Consider the following 22493-nt stretch of genomic DNA (forward strand, 5'->3'; position numbering starts at 1 on the left):
CAGCCATTTAAAAGAATGAGACAGAGCTACATGAACGGACCTAAAAAGATGTCAATGATTATTAAATGACAGAAACAAAAACAAGTTGTAGAACAGTTTTTATATGTTTTCATTTTTGAAAAATATAATAGGTACACATGAACACATGCATGTAAGCATTGTGCATATTATATATCTAAATATAAGAGGATATATGTTAGCTTTGTGGGGAAAATAGGCTTTTTGCGGGGGGGGGTGTTGAGAAAGCAGGAACAAGGAAGCCATTTGTTTATGATTTTTCATTTTTTTAAAAAAGTGCTGGGCTCATGAGTGATTTATATTTTATTTGTTAAAAAAATTTTTAAGGCACTAGATGCAGATCTTTGGCCACATGAGTGTTAAAGCCTGCTCCGACTGTAGAATTCTGATACCTGTCTACTGTCTGACAGAAACTATACTATATTTTCAAAGTTGCAAACCTATTCCTCATGAGACCATCGGTTTGCAGGACTTGTTCATTAAAACTATACGCTAGGGCTTCCCTGGTGGCGCAGTGGTTGAGAGTCCGCCAGCTTATGCAGGGGACACGGGTTCGTGCCCCGGTCTGTGAGGATCCCACACGCCGCGGAGCGGCTGGGCCCGTGAGCCATGGCCGCTGAGCCTGCGCGTCCGGAGCCTGTGCTCCGCAATGGGGGAGGCCACAACAGTGAGAGGCCCGCGTACCGCAAAAAAAAAAACAACGATAAGCTAGTGTCTTTATTAGCAGACTACAGATGTAGGTTTGCTAGGCTCCTGTTTTACTGGGATGTATCATCTTTGTTGTAGTGGCTGGACACTCAACTAAAAATGGGTGGTCTACTACTATGGGAGGAAAATGGAACATGAGTAAAGTCTCTGCCTCCAAAGAAGCAAAAATGCAGATATGCCACGTGGAAAAAAAAAAGAATCCTGTGGAATATAATTTACATTCTAGGAAAGGGAAAATGTGTTTCTTATCACTGGCATTCTTGAAAATGCTCCTGACATATGGATGAGTGAAAATCACAGGTTGAATAAGAGCATGATGCCATTTAAGACAACTGATAAGAGGACTTCAGGTATAATTATGACATTACTGTAATTAACCATGATCTTGTGAAGAACTCTGCCAAAAGCAACGTATGCTACCTGTAGCCATAATGGACTTATTTGAGTTTGACTCTTTAGACAAGAATGAGTTGTTATATATTAAGTTATAAAAGCTCTCTGTACTTGCTTAGTTATTAATGTGAACACAAAGATGACATCTTCCATATTACTAATTGAATCAAAGCTGGTACACATAATCTGCTACATCAGATAATCTTCAACCTCCTACTGTGCTTTGGTCCCCCATTCCTTTTAAACTTGAACATCAATGCAAAATCACTCTTAAATAAACCAGATGCACAACCCTGGCCATAAAGGAGAGAAAACTAAGTCTCTTACTCACTTTTGAAATGACCTTATTTCAAATAAGAAATACGAAGAGGAGACACATCAGACAATTGGTCTTGCTATCCAGTTACTTACAGTTAACTATTATTTTTTTAAATTTATTTATTTCATTTTATTTTTGGCTGTGTTGGGTCTTCGTTGCTGGGTGCAGGCTCTCTCTAGTTGCGGCGAGGCAGGGCTACTCTTCGTTGCGGTGCGCGGGCTTCTCATCTTGGTGGCTTCTCTTGTTGTGGAGCACGGGCTCTAGGAGCACAGGTTTCAGTAGTTGTGGCATGTGGGCTCAGCAGTTGTGGCATGTGGGCTCAGCAGTTGTGGCTCGTGGCCTCTAGAGCGCAGGCTCAGTAGTTGTGGCACACAGGCTTAGTTGCTCCACGGCACGTGGGATCTTCCTGGACCAGGGCTCGCACCCCTGTCCCCTGCATTGGCAGGCGGATTCTTAACCACTGTGCCACCAGGGAAGTCCTTAACTATTATTTTAACCAAGGTTATATTCAGCAGAAATTATGCAAACCTAATCTATCCATATCTGGTAACCCCATGTACAAGGTGTGACCATATGAAATCTGTGACTGATTTAGCCATGGAATTTTAACTACCAAATCTAAGTAAACTCCCATTTGAGAAATTTCTCTTAGAAACCAGTGCTAGGAAGCACTCTGTTTTTATGGAATAATACGTATTTTTCTTCTTTTCTGTTAAGAATGACATTTCATTTATGCTATCAAGAAGTTTAAAGCTAAATTTGAGACCCATCTATAGCAACTATGTAGGCTCGTACAAGGGTGCATCTGTTTACTTTCTGGCTTTGGTTTTCTACTTTTCTTTGCATTTCTCATGATTCTGATTATTTATTTGTATTTATTATATTTGCTCCTGATCTAAGCTACCCCAGATGCTCTGGAGACAAATTAAATAAAGTAAATAAAAATCAAATAGGTTTCAGTTATAGCTGACATATTGATTTACATATATTAGATTAAGATACACATGAAATATTGCTAACTCATACGACATCAATCACCTTAATATAAAATATTTAAGCCAAGAGAGAATATGTAAGAGTACAATTGTCTGGACGTATGGCCAAACCTCAACATCTACCGTGCACAGCTCTTTTCTAAAGAGTTCCACATCAACTACCAGGTGATGATGCCAAGCTGGTATCTGGCTGAACCTGGTTGGACACCTGACCCGAAGGCTGCCCATCTACAGGACAACCACTAGGCTATATATGATGTTTTGGCCCCAAAGCTCTTTATTTCAGTGTCTGAGAGGCCTTGTGTTTCCTTCTGGTTTCCTTATTTCCCATGGGTACTGGTAAATCCAAAAGAGCTAAATATAATACAGTGTCTCATGGCTTTAGTTACTATATATATGTTGATGACTTCTAAATCATGCTGATAAGCTTTAGACTTGTATATACATCTGCCTTTTGACAGCTCTACTTTGATATTTTCAATTATCAAAACTGAACTATTTTCATTGTTTTCCTCCCATTAGTCCTGTTTCTCCGCCTACTTTCTTTATCTTAGTGAGTATTCCCACTATCTACTTAGTAGAAGGAAAAAAACTTGCGTATCATCTTTCACTTCTTTCCAATACATACCCCCACTGACAATGCATCAAATCAACCAGCAAATATGTCACCAAATGTTAACTCTTAAAAATCTCTTGATTGAGTCTATTTTCTCTCTAGCCTATTACTATCATGAGGTTCAGGCCGTCACTTCCTCCCAATAAAGGGCAGAATTTTTTGTTTCAAATTTTATATAAGTAAAAATTTATTATGTAATTGTATACTTTACCACAACTATATTTATTATTACACATTTATTATAAATTATATTACTATAAATTAAAATAAGTTTATATACAAGTTATATACACATGAGGAAATTCACAAACCATAAAGTTTACCATTTTAAAGCACACAATCCAGTGAGTTTTAGATGTCCACAATGGTGTGCAATCATCACCACCATCTAATTTCAGAACATTCTCATCGCCCCTAAAAGAAACCTTGTACACATTAGCAGTCACTCCCCATTGCCCCTTTACTGCAGCCCTTGACAACCCCTATCTCCATGGATTTATCTATTCTGGACATTTAATGTAAATAGGCTAATACAGTATGTGGCCTTTGTGTCTAGCTTCTTTCACTTACTGTGTTTTTAATCATACATTTATGTTGTAGCACACATCTGTACTTCATTCCTTTTTATGGCTGAATAATATTCCATTATATAGATATATCATACTTTGTTTATCCATTCTTCAGTTGATGGACATTTGGATTGTTTCCACTTTTTGGTTACTATGAATAATGCTGCTATGAACTTTCACGTATAAGTTTTTGTGTGAATATATTTGAGTATAGGAGTAGAATGCTGAGTTATATGAGGAAGGACAGCATCCACAAAGAGGGTGACCTAGTGAGATATTGGACAAGCAGGGTGAAGGGGAAGCCTGGTGTGGGGTGTCACAGGTTGAGGGGGCTGAGAAGGATGTCCGTGTAGGTGATTCACATGACGAGTTGAAGCCCAAAAGAAGTGAGGGCATCCATACACTGGGGTGACCTACCATAATGTGTCAGTGCCTGGGCCATATGAAGAGGGCAACCACATGGAGCAGAAATCCACCATGGGTTTTGGAACCCAAGCAGAGTAGAAGGGTGTCCGTGCAAGAGGAGGGGAGTGGTCTGGCACGAGTTGTGTGAACCCAGTGGGGTGAAGATGGAATCCTTGTGAAAGGGAGCAGCCGCAGTCAGAGATTGGTTACAATCAGGAAGTCTGAGTAAATAACAAAATACATTAAGGATAATGACAGTCAGGTTTGTCACAGAAGGGAATTCAAATCTGGAAAGGGAGGAAACTAGACTTATATGGTGTTGGATTGGAAAATACAAAATAAAATATTAAGGACCTACTCATGGGGTATCAGGTTTGCAATTTATTCTAATGGCTCAGGAAGAAAAGTTTTTTGTACCATAATGCAACTTTTCTGTAAATTTGAGATTGTCAAGGAATATACTCTTCACCTTAATAATCCACGTCTAGGATTTTATCCTAATGAAATCATAAAGGATGGTTTCAAATACTCAAAAGAAGAAAGATCATTATAGCTGTGCTATGATAGCAGATAACTGGGGAAACACCTAGAGTCTAACAAGGAATGGATTTTGAAACCCATGGTAAGGTTAGGAACAAGACAAGAATGACTGACAGCATCACCTTCATTCAACATTTATTTTGGAGGTTGTGGCTAAAGCAATGATGAAAAAAAATTACTATAAATAATTGGAAGAGTTTTTTTTTTGGCAGGAGACACAAATATATAGAAAATCTAAGAAACAACTAAAAATTACTAGAACTAATATTAAAGGTGTGGCTAAAAGATGAAAAATTGATAGCTTTCCCTACAACTAGCAATAATAGAAACAGAATGAAATTTATTAAGAAACTGTATCATTAAGGACATGAATCAAGACAAAAATAATTAATAACACACAATGTTCTTGGATAGCAAAACAAACAAAAAAAGTTAATCTTGTTAATTCACAGTCACACAAGAAAAAAGGTTAAGTCATTAAGTGTCCACAGAGTTATTAGTTATATCCAGCAGTCTATTAGGCAGAGAGGAAATTCAATAATATAAAACAACATATTTGCCTTCCAGAAGCATACAGCCTTTGTAAAAAGAAACATGTAGACACAGGGCAGCTTATGATTAACCAATATAATGTGTGACCTGAAAATATAAGTGCTGCTGAAAGTAAAAAAACAATGGGGTCAATATGGGTGGAGATAGTCAAAGAGAAAAGGGTGTTTTGTCATCACTCCTTTTTTCTCACTTTACAATCTAATTTCTATCTTTACTACTCAATTGCAGTTGTACCTTGAAGAACACTAATGGTTTTCTTGTGCTATCCAAAGGCCGTTATCAGTCTTCAATAAGCCTTATCCCTCCAAACATATTGACCATTCCCTTATTAAGAACCTCCTCTTCTGGCTTCTCAGATACCATCTTGTATCTGCCACTTACTATACTTCTGTTTTCAAATGAAGGCATTTCCCAAGGTTTAGTTCGTATTCTTTTGCTTTACTGTTTACTAAAGTGCGGTTCATGGATCACTTGCACCAATGTATTGAGTGGGCCAAAAGGACTGTTCATTTTTTTCCATAAGGTGGCTCTAGTAGCACTTAGTTGTCTTTAACTTCATTTGAAAGAATTTTGTTAGACTGTATGTGATAGCTGTCATATCAGTGTGTGTTTAAAAAAAGACTTATCGGGCTTCCCTGGTGGTGCAGTGGGGAGAGTCCGCCTGCCGATGCAGGGGACACGGGTTCGTGCCCCGGTCCGGGATCCCACATGCTGCGGAGCGGCTGGGACCGTGAGCCATGGCCGCTGAGCCTGCGCGTCCGGAGCCTGTGCTTTGCAACGGGAGAGGCCACAACAGTGAGAGGCCCGTGTACCGCCAAAAAAAAAAAAAAAAAAAAAAGGGCATCAAAATTGGTGAATTTTTGTGTAGCCATTTTAATATTGAAGACGGAAGAAAAAAACCAACATTTTTGGCATATTATGCTTTATTATTTCAAGAAAGGTAAAAACGCAACTGAAACGCAAAGAAAGATTTGTGCAGCGAATGGAAAGGTGCTGTGACTGATCGAACATGTCAAAAGTGCTTACGAAGTTTCATGCTGGAGATTTCTCGCTGGACGATACTCCATGGTTAGGTAGACCAGTTAAAGTTGACAGCGATCAAATCGAAACAATAACAGAACAATCAATGTTATACCACGCAGGAGATGGCCGACATACTCAAAATATCCAAATCAAGTGCTGAAAATCATTTGCACCAGCTCAGTTATGTGAATCGCTTTGATGTTTGGGTTCCACATAAGTTAAGCGAAAAAACCCTTCCTGACCATATTTCCACATGCGATTCTCTACTGAAACATAATGAAAACGTTCCATTTTTCTTTTTCTTTTTTTTTTTTTTGCGGTATGCGGGCCTCTCACTGTCCTGGCCTCTCCCGTTGCGGAGCACAGGCTCCGGACGCGCAGGCTCAGCGGCCATGGCTCACGGGCCCAGCCGCTCCGCGGCATGTGGGATCTTCCCGGACCGGGGCACGAACCCGCGTCCCCTGCACCGGAAGGCGGACTCTCAACCACTGTGCCACCAGGGAAGCCCCGAAAACGTTCCATTTTTAAAACAAATTGTGATGGGTGATGAAAAGTGTATACTGTACAACAACGTGGAGCAGGGGAGATCATGGGGCAAGTGAAATGAACCACCACCAACCACACCAAAGGCCGGTCTTCATCCAAAGAAGGTGATGTTGTGCATATGGTGGGATTGGAAGGGAGTCCTCTATCGTGACCTCCTTCCAGAAAACCAAACGATAAATTCCAACAAGTACTGCTCCCAGTTAGACCAACTGAAAGCAGCACTCGACAAAAAGCATCCAGAATTAGTCAAAAGAAAACGCAAAATCTTCTATCAGAATAACGCAAGACCGCATGTTTCTTTGATGACCAGGCAAAAACTGTTACAGCTTGGCTGGGAAGTTCTGATTCATCCAGCGCATTCACCAGACATTGCACCTTCGAATTTCCGTTTATTTCCGTCTTTACAAAATTCTCTTAATGGAAAAAATTTCAATTCCATGAAAGACTGTAAAAGGCAACCGGAACAGTTCTTTGCTCAAAAAGGTAAAAAGTTTTGGGAAGATGGAATTATGAAGTTGCCTGAAAACTGGCAGAAGGTAGTGGAACAAAAGGGTGAATACGCTGTTCAATAAAGTTCTTGGTAAAAATGAAAAATGTGTCTTTTATTTTTACTTAAAAAACCAAAGGCACTTTTTGGCCCACCCAATACCTAGAGTGTTTAATAGAAATATAAATTCCTGGTTCCTAGCCCAAACCTACGGATTCAGAATTTCTGAGTGTGGAGCCCAAATATCTGCAGAATTTTTTTTTAAAACCACTCTCCAGGTGATTCTCACTAACATTATAAAGGTTACTAATTTATCACTCTCAAAAACATTTATAAAAGATGTGAATTTTGAGGTCAACAATTCAGATATTTTTAAAGCAAACTGCAGAACAAGTACACCTTCATGTTTTTAACCCCCTGATCACAGACTGAAATATACCAGGCTAGAGAGATGACAATAGTGCATGGCAGCAAAGTTTTATCATTAATTTACAAATTCACATCTCTAGGTGAAGATCAATCTTTTAGTTAATCCATAACCACTGACAAAAAAAATGGATGTCAAAGGTGGCATCTGCCTCAGTTTGAAATCTAATGCTCAAGAGAAGTGAAGGTCAAGAATCATTCTTCAGGTACTTCCCTGGAGGTGTGGGTAAGACTCCACACTCCCAGTGCAGGGGGCCTGGGTTTGATCCCTGGTCAGGGAACTAGATCCCACATGCATGCTACAACTGAAGAGTCTGCATGCCACAACTAAAGGTCCCACATGCCGCAACTAAGACCCAGCACAGCCAAAATAAAATAAATAAATACTAAAAAAAAGAATCGTTCTTCCGTCAGAACTCTTGTTAAATGATTCAAAATGGAGGATGGGGATGGGGTAGAAAGGTGGGGGTGGAGGAACATATCTCCTGTTGTACAGATCTGACTTCTGAAACCATGTCTGTTTTATATAGTCAGAAATAAACAAAATCGGTTCTATTTCTGGTCATGGCTGAGTAAATTTTCACTGTTCTAATCTTCTAACTTCAAACTCTGAACAAAATATAAAAACAATCATCTGGGGCTTCCCTGATGGTGCAGTGGTCAAGAATCTGCCTGCCAATGCAGGAGACATGGATTCGAGCCCTGGTCCAGGAAGATCCCACATGCCACGGAGCAACTAAGCCTGTGCTCTAGAGCCCACGAGCCACGGCTACTGAGCCCACATGCTACAACTACCGAAGCCCGTGCACCTACAGCCCATGCTCCAGAGCAAGAGAAGTCACCACAATGAGAAGCCCGCGCACCACGACGAAGAGTAGCCCCCGCTCGCCACAACTAGAGAAAAGCCCGTGCATAGCAATGAAGACCAAATGCAGCCATAAATTAATTAATTAATTAAAAAAAAACAAAACAACCATCTGAAGGCAATGGAGAGTGAACAAATGCAGGTAGCTACTAAAGAGGAAAAGGGAAGAACAAGCGACTTTCCAGTTGTTTTGTTTTTTTTTTTCATGGGTTTTATCCTGAGGGCAGGTTGTACTTGGGGCCCTCAGAACTTGGATAGAAATCTGTGAAGGAGAACCAGAGAACAGAGTTTGGAGCAACCACAGGCAATGGGAAGTGAGGAGAGAAGGGAGAGAGCCAGAGTGAGGTGAGGGGAGCACAAATCCTGTCCAAACCTCTGAGTGACCTCTGAATACTACGTGTGTGGGGCAGACTCCGAGTTGCTAAAGTTAGAAGAACTGAACTTACATTTCAGGGGCCAACCACCAGAGGGGACACAAAGTTTGTAGGTTGGTAACTGCCAAGTTACCTATCTGCTAAAAACAAACAAATAAATCCATTGAATAAGGATGGAAAGGAAAACCCCAAACTGAATACAAACAGAGATGAATAAAATGAACTTTATTTTAATTTTATTTATTTATTTATTTATTTTTGTACGTGGGCCTCTCACTGTTGTGGCCTCTCCCGTTGCAGAGCACAGGCTCCGGACGCGCAGGCTCAGCGGCCATGGCTCACGGGCCCAGCCGCTCCGCGGCATGTGGGATCTTCCAGGACTGGGGCACGAACCCGTGTCCCCTGCATCGGCAGGTGGACTCTCAACCACTGCACCACCAGGGAAGCCCTGAACTATATTTTAAATGAATAATGTAAAAAAAGAGAATGAACCAATGTAACTTTTTTTTTTTCCAATGTAACTTTTGAACTCAGTATTTTCTGTATATCACCAGGCAAAAGACCAAAACAAACAAAAGTCACACCAAAAAACTATAAATAATGAATGAACTCTAATTAGATTTTTTTCACAACGTTATGGGTTATTTCATGTGCATTCTAAGATTGAGTAAATAAGTAAACATATTGTGGATAGAGCCATATTTCTGCCTTAGAGAAGACAGTTATAAATATGGAAAGGATGAGAGCTAAAATGAGCCCTATGGTATTAGACTGGGATTGCGGGTGTTAGTATAAACTAGTTATGTAAGAGTATTGTCATTTTTAATCTATCTATCCACCTATATATAGATACAGACAGACATAAAATTGCATAAAGATATGTTTACGTACCACCCACCCCCAAACATGTATTTAGCTCTACCTGATGAGAAGATCTACGAGCAATGATGCTCCAGTAGCAATAAGCATAGCTAGGGTAGAGATCTTAGCTTCTAAATACCATTCTCCACTAAAAAACATCCCTGAGCTCCTTGCAAAAATGTCTGATTCCAGGACTGGGTCAGGAAAAGTACAAGAAGGTCCTAGAACATCTTGTGTCAAAAAACAAGGATAGTGGAGCGGCTGGGCCTGTGAGCCATGGCCGCTGAGCCTGCACGTCCGGAGCCTGTGCTCCACAACGGGAAAGGCCACAACAGTGAGAGGCCCGCGTACCACAAAAAACAAAACAAAAACAAACAAACAAAAAACGAGGATATATTCAAACAACGATGGGGCATATTCCAAGAACATAGAATATAACTGTAGGGGCTCCCACTGGCTAAGTCTGACACATTCTGAGCAGAAAACAAGGATAACCCAAATGGGATTAAAACACACTGAATAAAGTAGGAATCCATGAATCTATACTGATATTAAAAAATAAAGGAAAAAATGGGATAGAACAAATACTGAAGCCTGCGCACCTATAGCCCGTGCTCCACAACAAAGAGAAGCCATCGTAAAGACCCAATGCAGCCAAAAAAAACCCCCCAAAAAACAAAAACTAGCTTCACAATATCAAGCTGAGCCTGGTGGGAGTTCACGGTATTAGGATGTTTAATGATAGGAAGACAAAAAGGACTTGGAAAAAAAATAGTATCTTCGCATAGCCAGGTGGCTCTTAGTCTCAAAACACAAACAGCTCTGTGTGTCCACATATATACACGACCTAAACAAAGGCAGTGTGTCTAATCTTATTAATAGTCCATCACTACCATGCTATCAAGGCAGCACAGGAGTTGCTACTGGCTAAGAAAATCTGGAGCCAGACAAGAGCTGAAGTCTCTCCCTGACAGGCCTAAAATAAAACATCCAATTTACTCCTCAGAATATTTTGTTGTTGTTGCTCCCCCAGGCAATGAAGTGTAAGGCTTGGAAATATTAAAATAGCAAATTGTGGGACTTCCCTGGCGGTCCAGTGGTTAGGACTCCACGCTTCCACTGAAGGGGGCACAGGTTCGATCCCTGGTCGGGGAACTAAGATCCTGTATGCCGTGTGACACAGCCAAAAAAAAAAGCAAATGCCAATTATGAAGAAACATGCAAACCAGGGAGGAGATGAAGTTGTATACACAGGCAGCATCCAATTTACTAATGGACTGTATGTGCAAAGTTTGTAAATTCTCCAATATAAACAGTATCACAAATGACAGCTTGCTTGCCAGGCAAACCTTAGGAGAAAAAAATCCTAAACTACAATACTGTGTATTATGCAAAAGAGATTGAGCCTCAAATCTTGTAGTATAGCTAAATCAAAGACACTTTGCCTCTGTCCACAAAGGGGAACAATAATCTCACATCTGAAATGTTCTTCTCCCTCACTCTTCTCCTCTGTCCAGTTAATCACTACTTACCCCTTTACGACTCAACTCATGTCTCATTTCCTTGAAAGCATCTTCTGAACTCTCCAAGGTTGGTTGTAAAGTCCTACATGTCAGCTTGCTGTAATGGTCTAGGCAAACCTCCATTATAGCTCTATATTGATTATTTTCTTGTTGGTGTTTTCTACTACTCGCTGAGCTTCTGAGGACAACGACTCCTGTTTATTTCTATATCTAACATAATGCCTGGTACACTGCATGTTTGCTCCTATAGTAAGGTTGAAAGAAATTCCAACCATGTAACATTTTGGAAAAAGCAAAACTATGGAGATCAAAAGGGAGAGATGAATAGGCAGAGCGTGAAGGATTTTTAGGGCAGTAAAAATACTACGTATGATATTGTAATGATGGATATATTATTACACATTTGTACAAACCCATGGAATCTACAACACCAAGAGTGAACCCTAAGGTAAACTATGGACTTTAGATAATTATGACGTGTTAACGTAGGTTCATCCTCGACAAAAAAAAAAGTGCCATTCTGGTGGGTTATGTTGATAATGGGGGTGGGGGGGTTTATGCATGTTTGAGGCTGGGGGTACGTGAGAAATCTCAGTACCTTCTTCTCATTTTATTGTAAACCTAAAATTCTTTAAAAGAAAGAAAGTTGAAGGAATACAAAGTACAAGAATGAGGTCTGTAGTAATTTTTAAACTGTGCCATTCTGCTAATGCAAAATTCTCTCACCAAGAAAACATATCGATTAATTGCAGTAGCAAACTCAAATGAAAATGCATCATGCATACATGGTATACGAAAAAACCAGCCTAAATATATGTTTATAGTCATATATGTAACTACTGTGTTAAAAATCAGTAAAGAACAAAATGTACTGACTTATTTTTCTTGGTATTTAATTAAATTTATCACTTGAGCCACTTCCTCCCCAAAAGGTTTAAGGGAATATAATTTAATTATTTCTTGATATTGCATAGCTTTCATAAAGAAAATCACTTGTCATCCTATACAGTGAAATCCTCATGGGTAACTAAGTGACTAAAACGTCTCCTCATTAAATAAGCAACCCTGTACTGTATTGGTTTTGAATGTTACTATTTATTTTTAATTGAAATAACACTGATTTATAACACTGTATAAGCTTCATGTGTACAACATTATATTTCTACTTCTGTATACCCTATAACAAGCTCACCACCAAAAATTTATTTTCCATCCATCCACCATACAGCTGACCCCCTTTACACCTTTCGCCCTCCCCACCACCCCTTCCCACCTGGGATCCACTGCTCTGTTCTCAATCCTACTTGTTTGTTGGTTTGTTTTTTTTCTTTTTCTCCTTTCTCTTTTTTTTGTTAGCAGCACCACGGGGCACGCAGGATCTTAGATCCCCGACCAGGTGCCCCCTGCACTGGAAGCGTGCAGTCTTAACCACTGGTCCACCAGGGAAATCCCCTGCTTTTGTTTTTAAAATTAGTTTTTATATATTCTCCCTTACTATCAGATTGCTACTTCTTAAAACTCAGTGGACCCTCTATTAACATAACTCTTCTGATCCCATTTTTACATACTGCTATTCATAATCAAATTTGTAATAACTGTGTCTAAAGAAAAAAAAAAAAGAAAAGGAGTACATAGGGCCTGAGAAATGGCTGGCATGCATCCTCTGAGTAAAATGCCCATTTGTTCTTCCAGCTTGCTTCCTGTTTCTTTGATTTGTTCTGGACAATTGAGAAGGCTAGAAAACTAAATGCTCAGTAAGAGCAATATTGGTTTTCTGTTCTTTCATTCAGGAACATCTGCCAATGCACCTTAAAGTTGACAGATGATCACTTTTGGTAGTCTTAGCATCTAATCACATCATTTTATGGTCTATGAGTAAAAAATAGAAATCAATAGTAATACACATAACATTTTTATTGCACTTCCTATGTGCCAGGCACTCTTCTAATAAGCACTTTACATTTATCAACCCTTTTGATCCTTAGGATAACTCTAAGAGGTAGGTACTAAAATCCTCAATTTACAGCTAGTAAATGACAGAATCCAGGTGTTCAGATTCCAGAGTCCATGTTCTTCACCATTATGTGCCTTTAAAAGTAAGAAAACACACAAACCCCTATCTGCCCTGAATTCCTGGCAAATACACTGAATGAAAATCTACTAGATATCATCAATGTTGTAAGCTTCCTGGAAGAGAATATAAGATAGCATGTGTACAGAAAAGAGTTCACATAGCAGGCCTATCCTTATTAGAAAGGCCTGCTTGCAATGCTGACCCCTGGATGGCATTTGAGAATTTGGATTGGGGAGGGTTCCCACTATTCCCTGATAAGCTTCCCTGGTAGACAACATTTTACTTTTTTTTGTTATAACTTATTTCTGGAGGAATTAAGCACATCCTGTGTGACTCCACTGGGAAAGGACTCATAAGCCTACACCGGGTTTCCTCTCTATTTCACTCCATGCGCCTTTTCCTTTTGCTAATTTTGCTTTGTATCTTTTCCCTGTAATAAATCATACCCATGAGTATGACTATATGCTCATAGCCTTGAGTCCTCCCAGTAAATCACCAAACCTAGGAGTAGTCTTGGGGACCCCCAACACAGCATGATTATCTCTTTTAGGCAAAAAATCCCAGCCAATTCATTCTTTCCATCTAAGTTCAGAAAGTTCATCTACCAACTCACACGTACGTATTACATGTTGCATGACAATTATGACCCAACACCCCAAGAGTTGAAAAATTAATGAAAAGTTTCAGATTCTTATAAGCAATGATAATCCTCATTCTGAAACTGCACTTTGTTTTATAGCCAAAAGGGCATGTGTGGGCTCAAGCAGTCTTACCACTCACATTATTATCACAGTTATCAATATCATCCTCAGAAGGAATCTTCGAGAAACAAAGATTCACTTTGCATTTCACTTTAATGAATGTAATGTAATTTCACTTTACATTAGCTCTTTTAATGTAATTTCACTTTACATTAGCTCTTGGAAAATACATAAGAGTCTCTATCTTATAAACACTGACATTCATTTTTCAAGAGGTACTTCTAAATAAATGCATATGGTTCTTCTCTCAAAGGAAGTACTGTCAATCCTGCTAACTGAATTTCACATTATGCAAGCAGTGGATTCCAGCTTGCTAGGGCATTACTAATAAACTTTGTTTCAAAAAGGAAGGAGGAAAGTTAGTAAGGTAAAGTAAGTTACAGTTAAGAAAAAATAAGAACACTTCCTTAATTCATTGGTAACTTGGTTGTGGCTCTGGATTTGCAAGAAAATAGTACAGCCCTAGTAACACAACTTTTCTCCTTGTAGATTGATATATGGTGGATCAAATAATGTTAACATGTAACTTAAAATCTAATCAAACCAAATATTCTGTGCTACTTATTAATCTGTATTTTTTAAAATAGCTAATACAGGGACTTCCCTGGTGGCACAGTGAATAAGACTCCATGTTCCCAATGCAGGGGGGCCCGGGTTCAATCCCTGGTCAAGGAACTAGATCCCACATGCATACCACAACTAATGAGCCAGTGAGCCGCAACTAAGTAGCCCACGTGCTGCAACTAAGGAGCCCATGAGCCACAACTAAGACCTGGTGCAACCAAATAAATAAATAAATACATAGTTTTAAAAAGTCTTTATTGAATTTGTTACAATATTAAAAAAAATAAAATAAAATAGCTAATACACAGACATGGTATGAAATTCCAAACACACAGACACACACACACACATATACACACACACACACACACACAAATTCAGAAGACATAAAAAGGCTGAACAATAAGTCATGATAGTAACAATATAATTCATAAAATAAAACAAATATCCATGAGTTCATACTGTTATAAATAACTGAATAAATAAGTAAATGTAATTGAAGTGAAGGCTCTTCCTTACAGTAGAAGTCTAATTATTATTAATTAGAATAACAGAAATAGAATTTATATGCAGGAAGAATTATAGAAATATAAAACTTTGGCAAACATAACAGTGGTAACTGTTTCAGGTAACAGCAATGAATGCTAAAATTAGTGGACAAAAATGAGTAACAACACATAGTCTTGTAACAACACATATCTCCCCACAAGATAACACAGGTCTAACAACACATATCTCCCCACAAGATATTTATCAAGGTATTCAAAGTTCTTAAGGAAATATTACATTCAACGAATTTCAAAAAATTACAAATGCCCTGGATAGAATTTATTAATATTTATACTAATCTATTGTTATCTGTTTAGTGTAATTTCAAAGATACCACAAAAGCCTCTTTCCTATTTGGCTTAAATGGTTTAAACAAAAAGTTGACCCATTGCCTGAAAGAGAGCCTCAGCTAACCCACAGCTTCATGTAATGGTAAGAAAAAGCCACTGAGATTTAGGAGTTGTTTGTGGTAACAAAAACTGGTTGATACAGAAATTCCTCTTTATCCAATCCTCCCCAAAATACCATCTGTTTTGGCAACTATAGACCTTACAGCTCATCAACAGGTACTAGAGTAAAGTCAAAACAGTAACTAAATCAAAACCATAATGACATATCACCTCATTCCAGTCAGAATGGCAATTATCAAAAAGACAAGAAATAACAAGTGTTGGTGAGGATGTGGAGAAAAGAGAACCCTCATACACTGGTTGGTGGGAATGTAAATTGGTATAGCCATTACTGAAAACAGTATGAGGTTCTTTAAAAAAGTTAAGATAGAACTACCATATAATCCAGCAATTCTACTTCTGGGTATTTATCTGAAGGAAACAAAAACCCTAATTTGAGAAGATATCTGCATCCCCCATATTCGTTGCAGCATTATTTATAATAGTCAAGACGTGGAAGCAACCTAAGTGTCCACTGGTGGATGAATGGATAAAAAAAATGTGAGATGTGTGTGTATGTATATGTGTGTATATATATGTATACATACACACAATGGAATATTATTCAGCTCTAAAAAAGAAAGAAATCTTGCCATATGCCACAACATGAATGAACCTTGAAGGCATTATGCTACATGAAGTCAGAGAGAGAAAGACATATACTGTATGATCCCATTTTATGTGGGATCTTAAAAACAACAAAAAACAAAACAAAAAATGGAACTCATAGATAGAGAACATACTGGTGGTTTCCAGAGGTGGGGGGTGGGTGAAATAGGTAAAGGTGGCCAAAAGTTATACATAACTTCCAGTTATTTATAAATAAGTCCTCAGGATGTAATATACAGCTTTGTGACTATAGTTAATACTGTAACATATGTTTGGAAAGTTGCTAAGAGAGTAGATCTTAAAAGTTCCCATCACAAGAAAAAAATTTTATAACTGTGTGTGGTGATAGATATTTTTCTTTTCTTTTCATAAATTTTTATTTATTTATTTATTTATTTGGCTGCATTGGGTCTTCATTGCTGTGTGCGGGCTTTCTCTAGTTGCGGCGAGCGGGGGCTACTCTTCATCGCGGCGCACAGGCTTCTCATTGCGGTGGCTTCTCTCATTGCGGAGCATGGGCTTTAGGTGCATGGGCTTCAGTAGTTGTGGCATGCAGGCTCAGTAGCTGCGGCTCACGGGCTCTAGAGCGCAGGCTCCATAGTTGTGGCACACGGGCTTAGCTACTCCACTGCATGCGGGATCTTCCTGGACCAGGGCTTGAATCCGTGTCCCCTGCATTGGCAGGTGGATTCTTAATCACTGTGCCACCAGGGAAGTCCCTTTCTTTTTTTTTTTAGATTTTTTTTTTGATGTGGACCAATTTTAAAGTCATTATTGAATTTATTATAATATTGCTTCTGTTTTATGTTTTGGTTTTTTTGGCCACGAGGCATGTGGGATCTTAGCTCCCCGACAGGGATCGAACCCACACCCCCTGCATTGGAAGGCGAAGTCTTAACCACTGGACTGCCAGGGAAGTCCCGTGGTGATGGATATTAACTAGATTTATTGTTGTGATCATTTTGCAATATATCTTTTTTTTTTCTTTTTTTTTTGGCTGCGCCACATGGCATACAGGATCTTAGTTGCCCGACCAGGGACCAAACCCGTGCCCCCTGCAGTAGAAGCATGGAGTCTTAACCACTGGACTGCCAGGGAAGCCCCCATTTTGCAATATATACAAATATTGAATCATTACGTTGTATACCTGAAACTAATAGATTATATGTCAATTTATATCTCAAAAAGGAAGGAAGGAGGGGAAGGGAGGGGAAAAGAGAAAGAAACAGTGACTAAAGCTAGAAAGGGCCAGGGCAGGCAATGCAGTGTAAAAAATTACAGAAAATGTTATCTGTGTTACCCTCATCTCTTGCCTGGATTTCTTTAAAAGTTTTCTTGTTGCTCTCCACTCCAATCCCCCAATCTGGTTGGAACATAGTACCCAGACTAATCCTTTAAAAATATACACCAGATCATGTTATTCCCCTGCCATATCATGAGAGGTCTTGTAGGCCACAGTAAGGAATTTGAGTTTCATGGCAAAAACAGAAAAACTCTAATAAAATGTAACCACAACAGGATGCAGCCAGTTACCAAAGAGTCAAATAACTTCCATATATCTTTCTGAGTCTCAAGCTAAACTACTGCTGTACAAAATAATGCTTAATATTGAAAGTAAGTGTGTCTTAGTCTTAGTGTACTCAGTTTATGGTAACAGTGAAGAACATAACCTGTTTTAAAAATATTTTTCTTTAAGATGGCTAAAATTTCGCTGAAATTTGAGGGATACCCAAGATATTCAGGATACATTTTTCCAATGGTTCTGGGTAGTCTAGGAGGTTCTTTACACTATAGTCAACCAGCACATATGTATGTTTTGCTTTCACAGAAAACATTCATTCCAAGTTCAATTCATTCCTTTTTCTTAGCATCTTCAAAGTGTAAGTCCTACGTAAAGATTTATAGGATTTTGTCCCTGCTTCCATGGATCTTGCAATCTAGTGGAGGACTCAGTATGCAAATACTTAAGAATGCCAGGAATACTCTTTACCAGCACTAGGGCAGAATTTTTCACCCTGAAGCAGGGACTGGGCTGGTTATGGGCTAGACTGCAGTAGCAGCTATGAGCAAGAAAAAAATGTCCCGAGCACAGTATCTTGTTAACTTCTAACATTTGCAAAGAGAATGTGCCTTTCTCAGTCATGATATTCTACAAAAGTGAACAAAGAATGGTATGATTATGTGCCCAAATAATGGGCACTGAAAATAACTTCCCTGGATCCCTGTTTCTTCCCAGGTGATTCCTAAGTCAGAGGTATATAAATTGGGAGCTGTGTGTTTTATGGTACAAGTGATCCCCAATGTAGTTTCTACACATTAAAAATAAGGATGGTAAAATCGTAAGTCTAACAGAGCAAAGTGTCAAATAACTTGTCTTTTTAATTTTTAAAAGGCTATAACACCTAGAATAAGATTGTTTAACAAAAGAATCAATAAATTTTAAAATCTACATAATCCAGATCCTATACATATATGAAAATTAGCAACAAGTCTAAAATTTTTTTAAACAAGCAAATATGATACACACACACAAAAAAAAAACAGCATAAAGTTAGACTTACCGTAATAGGAGTTCTTTGGGAAGTTTTTTATTAATTACAGCTTCATCGCTATTTGAGAACATCTGCAAAAACAAAATCATTGTGTCAAGTGTCACTTAACATTTTATTATGTTCAACTCAACAGTTTAGAGGTAATCCTCTTAGGAGAGAGGTGAATAAGTACAGTGGGTGTTATAAGCCAAAGTCATATTTTCAGAAACTCTTTAGGCTAAAAAATGTCTGAGACATTTAATTTGTTCCCTGTCTTTAGAAAAAAATGAACTAATAGCAGTCAGAAGGATGACATTATGTGCCAGGTGTTATTTTAAGTGTATTTTATGTATTAGTGTACTGAATCTTCATACTACCCTTAATCTTCATTGTACATATAAGGAAACTGAGTTACAAAAGGTTTATTTGCATATCAGTACAGGGTGACCATTTAAAAATGCCATTAAGGTAAGGTTATTCTCCAAATCTAACTCACATTTATTTGTTCACAGAGATGTTCAGAAACCTAGGATAGGAAATGTTCTCTTTCAAGTTTTATATATCATGCAGAAAAGTAATAATGCCTCATAACCACCACCACATGCATTCTGGATGAATGCAGGATCATTTAACAAATTAATGAAATAACTCATAATGGGTACTTTTAACAGAGCCATCACTATAAGCTTGTCTAGTAAGCTACATAAAAAAACCAAATATCTATATATCCAATAAAAAGCAACTAAAAACAATACACATGTCACTGAAGCTGAGAGGAATATGTTCAGTCCCTGCTATTAGGTATTACATAGATGCCTCTTGACTTCATACAATGAACATTTACTGAACACCCTGTGTTAGGCACTTTTCTAGGCAATGAAATACAAAAACAGTAAGATGTTATCTCTGTACTTAAGGAGCCCCTGCTCTACAATGAAGAACACAGAAATAAGCAAATACTAATTTTGGACTGGCATCAAGGAGATAAGCTAGAAATATATTAAAATTATAGTTCAAGTAAAAGATGATGCAGGTAAGATTACAGGGGTGGTGGAAGTGGAAAATAAAAAAAGTAGACAAAAGGATTTTTAAAGAAGCTACAGGACTTGCTGATGGAAAGTTGGATCATCTACCAAGTTTCAGTGCAACAAACACACTATGTTAAAATAAAAGTAATGCTGCCTGACAATTACATGTTTTTGGAAATTGCCTGACATCAAAGAATAATCTGCTTCCCTAAATTCTCTACCCATTAATGGAAGGTATTAAGAAAAAATCATATCCCTTTTCTATAAGGCAGACTTTCAAAATGAAGCCATCACGTTTCCTCCTAAACAAGTTCTCAAATTCCACGGTTTCTAAGACTCTACACCATTAAGATCATTCTTCTCCAGGTACACTTATAGGAAAGAATGCATGAAGTAGTTATAAAGTATACCCTGAATAATCTAGGGTTGATGACATAAATAACAATGTTATTTGTTGATAACATTATAACATTATGTTATTTATGATGACATAAATAACATTAGCAAAGACAGCTAATGTATCCAAAATGGAGACCTGCCTGGGGGACTTCTTAGCACACAACATATATCTTAAGCTTGAGATCTTGGGGAAAAATCAAGTTAGTAAGTATAAAACAATATCACTAAGCTAAGCACCCAATATACTAGACTATGCCCAACTCAAATCCACAAAATATAAGAGATAATCATTTTTATACTAGAAATGCTAAGCTCTTTATCTTGTATATTCAAAGTATTTAATTGAATGCTACATACCTCACCCACTAAGGCACTTTGCTCACTTGAATATACAGGGTAATTAAATTGATAAAAAATATAAACCTGTTATGTGTTGTTCACATGATTTGTGCAATTCTAGATACAAAAAGGAACAAAAATCACATCCAGGGGCTTCCCTGGTGGCGCAGTGGTTAAGAATCCGCCTGCCAATGCAGGAGACACGGGTTCGAGCCCTGGTCCGGGAAGATCCCACATGCCGCGGAGCAAATAAGCCCATGCGCCACCAACTACTGAGCCCACGTGCCACAACTACTGAAGCCCGCACGCCTACAGCCCCTGTTCCGCAACAAGAGAAGCCACCACAATGAGAAGCCCACGCACCGCAACAAAGAGTAGCCCCCACTCACCACAACTAGAGAAAGCCCACGCACAGCAACAAAGACCCATCTCAGCCATAAATAAACAAATAAATTTATTTATTTATTAGGAAAAAAAAGTCACACCCAGCAGCAATTTTTTCCCCTAAGTCACTCTAAATAGACCAAATGTTGTCTCTGTAAGAACACGAGGTATATGAAAAGAGAAAAGAAAAAAAGGAATAGACAGTGTCCTGGGAGTATCTGGGAAACATCATGTGTATAGGATATCTGTCCAGACTTATATTTCCCTCCAATTCCTTCTGCACATATGTATCCTACTCCAAGTCTGCACGAAAAAGATCAGTGGTTCACAAACCATGGTCACCTGACTAACAGCATCAGCATCAAACAGAACCTTGTTAGAAATGCAAATTCTTGGGCTGTACTCCAGACCTACAGCATCAGAAACAGGATGCCAGGGGTGGTGGAGGGAAAGAGGGGCAATTTGTATTTTAACAAGCCCTCCAGGTGATACTGATGCTTCCTAAAGTTTGAGAACCAATGGAACAGATAAAATAGGTTGAGAATCTCAGGACTTAAGAAATTACAGTTATAACACATAATCAGAATATTTTATTATTTGAAGTAACATAGCAATGGAGCTTAGAAAATAATCCTAGAGGTAGACACACATTAATTTTAGATGCTTTCTAGGAAACCCAAATGGTTTCTGCTCAAGTTCATGGTATTGGGTTTTTTTGTTTGTTTGTTTAATTTTTTGGCTACATTGGGTCTTTGTTGCTGCGCATGGGCTTTTCTCTTGTGACGAGTGGGGGCTACCCTTCATTGCGGTGCACGGCCTTCTCACTGCAGTGTCTTCTCTTGTTGCGGAGCAAGGGCTCTAGGTGCGCAGGCTTCAGTAGTTGTAGCACGTGGGCTCAGTACTTGTGGCACACAGGCTTAGTTGCTCCAGGGCATGTGGGATCTTCCTGGACCAGGGGTTGAACCTGTGTCCCCTGCACTGGCAGGTGGATTCTTAACCACTGTGCCACCAAGGAAGTCCCCATGGTATTGTTGGTAAAATAAATGTTTCACAGAAGCAATAGAATACATGTTTTAGATATCTTACTATTTCAGCTGAATCCAAACTCTAGGTTTCTCATACAAAATATAAAGGGTGTCAAATCCAATTATATCAAGGATATAATGAATTATAACAAATTTGTGAAGGTTTTAGATATAATCGTAGAGAAAGTCACTGTTCAAACATTTGACATTCTTAGGTTATCTGGTTTCATATTAATGTGTGGATAGATTATTATATATTTTAATAATCTATCCACAAAAAATTACAAGGATATTGTGGGGGGGAACATGAGAACAACTACATTGTTCTCTCTCGATTATTTCTTTCAAGGTAGGACATCATCCCCTAAACAAACAAAAACAGACACTGAAACAGCCCCCCTGTCTTACAGGGATAGGACATTCTTAAATATTCAGGTTTTTAAAAAACTAAGTGATTTGTTTTGTCATACATTAGCATTTATTGTTGTTTTGTATAAAACTGTAATCGTTTTTCTATAAATAACCTAGCTGAGAAATATAACTGTGAAACCACTTGTTGCA

At 38.5% G+C, this 22493-nt stretch overlaps 1 protein-coding gene across 2 annotated transcripts in view; it reads right to left on the minus strand.

Annotated features, from left to right (window-relative positions):
• Nucleotides 1-22493, minus strand: part of FBXL20 (F-box and leucine rich repeat protein 20) — a 112037-nt gene that overhangs the window by 45423 nt on the left and 44121 nt on the right. For both annotated transcript variants that reach the window (XM_029210830.1, XM_029210829.1), the window contains exon 2: nucleotides 18788-18849. In XM_029210830.1, the coding sequence (XP_029066663.1) occupies nucleotides 18788-18849 (62 nt within the window). The remainder of the gene's footprint in view (nucleotides 1-18787; nucleotides 18850-22493) is intronic.

This window comes from Monodon monoceros, unplaced genomic scaffold (genome assembly GCF_005190385.1).
Source record: "Monodon monoceros isolate NGI ecotype Baffin Bay Population unplaced genomic scaffold, NGI_Narwhal_1 Super_Scaffold_9, whole genome shotgun sequence".
Lineage (NCBI taxonomy): Eukaryota > Metazoa > Chordata > Mammalia > Artiodactyla > Monodontidae > Monodon > Monodon monoceros.